Source organism: Limulus polyphemus, unplaced genomic scaffold, assembly GCF_000517525.1.
Source record: "Limulus polyphemus unplaced genomic scaffold, Limulus_polyphemus-2.1.2 Scaffold1913, whole genome shotgun sequence".
Classification (NCBI taxonomy): domain Eukaryota; kingdom Metazoa; phylum Arthropoda; class Merostomata; order Xiphosura; family Limulidae; genus Limulus; species Limulus polyphemus.
The window spans coordinates 46,893-48,736 of NW_013667523.1; the positions used below are offsets into that span (position 1 = coordinate 46,893).

Consider the following 1,844-nt stretch of genomic DNA (forward strand, 5'->3'; position numbering starts at 1 on the left):
TGGTTTTATTCAATATTACGCTGCTACTCGTACTTATGCCTTCTTTCTCTTTGGTTCTATTCGACATTACGCTGCGACTCGTACTTATGCCTTCTTTCTCTGGTTTTATTCAACATTACGCTGCTACTCGTATTTATGCCACCTTTCTCTTTGGTTTTATTCAATATTACGCTGCTACTCGTACTTATGCCTTCTTTCTCTTTGGTTCTATTCGACATTACGCTGCTACTCGTACTTATGCCTTCTTTCTCTTTGGTTCTATTCGACATTACGCTGCTACTCGTACTTATGCCACCTTTCTCTTTGGTTCTATTCGACATTACGCTGCTACTCGTACTTATGCCTTCTTTCTCTTTGGTTTTATTGAACATTACGCTGTTACTCGTACTTATGCCTTCTTTCTCTTTGGTTCTATTCAACATTACGCTGCTACTCGTACTTATGCCTTCTTTCTCTTTGGTTCTATTCAATATTACGCTGCTACTCGTACTTATGCCTTCTTTCTCTGGTTTTATTCAACATTACGCTGCTACTCGTACTTATGCCTTCTTTCTCTGGTTTTATTCAATATTACGCTGCTACTCGTACTTATGCCTTCTTTCTCTGGTTTTATTCAACATTACGCTGCTACTCGTACTTATGCCTTCTTTCTCTTTGGTTCTATTCAATATTACGCTGCTACTCGTACTTATGCCTTCTTTCTCTTTGGCTCTATTGAAAATTCCACTGAAGAGGTACGTAACCAGTAAATAAATAACGTACACAGACCACCTTCAATACAGAAGCACGAGTGGGGACAGAAAACGCTTGCGAATAGTACACTACTTACATTACACACAATTAAAAGCAGTTAGTATATGAAGTGTCGTCATTACCTTCTGTAAACCATGCAACACTAACACAATATTTACTACATGATACAAGAGAATCTTCTCGTGTGTTTATTCAGGCATTATCTGTTACACTTGGGTTAGACGTGTGTAAGAAAAATATTTAAAAATGAATACACACTGTCATAATTGTATACGTATTTTATAAGGAATTCTCAATAATAAAATGATATACTGTACAAGCGACAAAACGGATTTCTTTATTACTATTTACTGCCCCACCACAAGGGGCTCAGCGGTAAGTCTATGGACTTATAAGCTAAATAGCGGGTTTCGATACCTGTGGTAAACACAGCAACAGACAGACCATTGTGTAGCTTTGTGCTTAAATACAAACAAAGAAAACTACTGTTTACTCAATATCAATACATTACGATGAATACAAAAGGTCGAGTAGGTAAAGAACCGGGTCTCTGCACGTAGTGAAGTAGGTAAACTACATTAGTTTTTGTTTACTTAAAGTCACAAACACCTGCTTTAAAACGACCGTTTGTTACGCTACAGTAATCTAGATAATTATACACAATAGTCTAGCATGAATAAAGATATAGCTGGTACGTCTGCCAATGTGATCCCAGTAAATAATATTCGTTAATGTTAATGGGTGTGGATAATAATAATAATGTCAAAGTTTGGGGTCCTTATAAACAAAGTTCATAATGTTATCAAACATTAAATCTTTTTAATACGTATTTACACCCAGAAAACTCAGCTTACCATTTCATTTTCACTATCGCTCACATCCAAGTCTCCATGAAAGTTGAACCTGGAAAACATACGAAATACATTAAAATACATGGATATTTTTGTTCTCTTATCTGCTGAAAAATAATTTTCTGGTAATGAATATGTTAGTAATTAAAACAAAGTAAGGCAGTACTTGCATACGTTAGTAATTAAAACAATGTAAGGCAGTACTTGCATACGTTAGTAATTAAAACAATGTAAGGCAGT

The 1,844-nt window shown here is 35.6% G+C and overlaps 1 protein-coding gene across 1 annotated transcript in view; it reads right to left on the bottom strand.

Annotated features, from left to right (window-relative positions):
* The window catches only part of LOC106465338 (AF4/FMR2 family member 4-like), a 136,537-nt gene that overhangs the window by 46,279 nt on the left and 88,414 nt on the right, over nucleotides 1-1,844 (bottom strand). Inside the window, exon 7 of the mRNA XM_022393201.1 lies at nucleotides 1,608-1,656. Within this exon, the coding sequence (XP_022248909.1) occupies nucleotides 1,608-1,656 (49 nt within the window). The remainder of the gene's footprint in view (nucleotides 1-1,607; nucleotides 1,657-1,844) is intronic.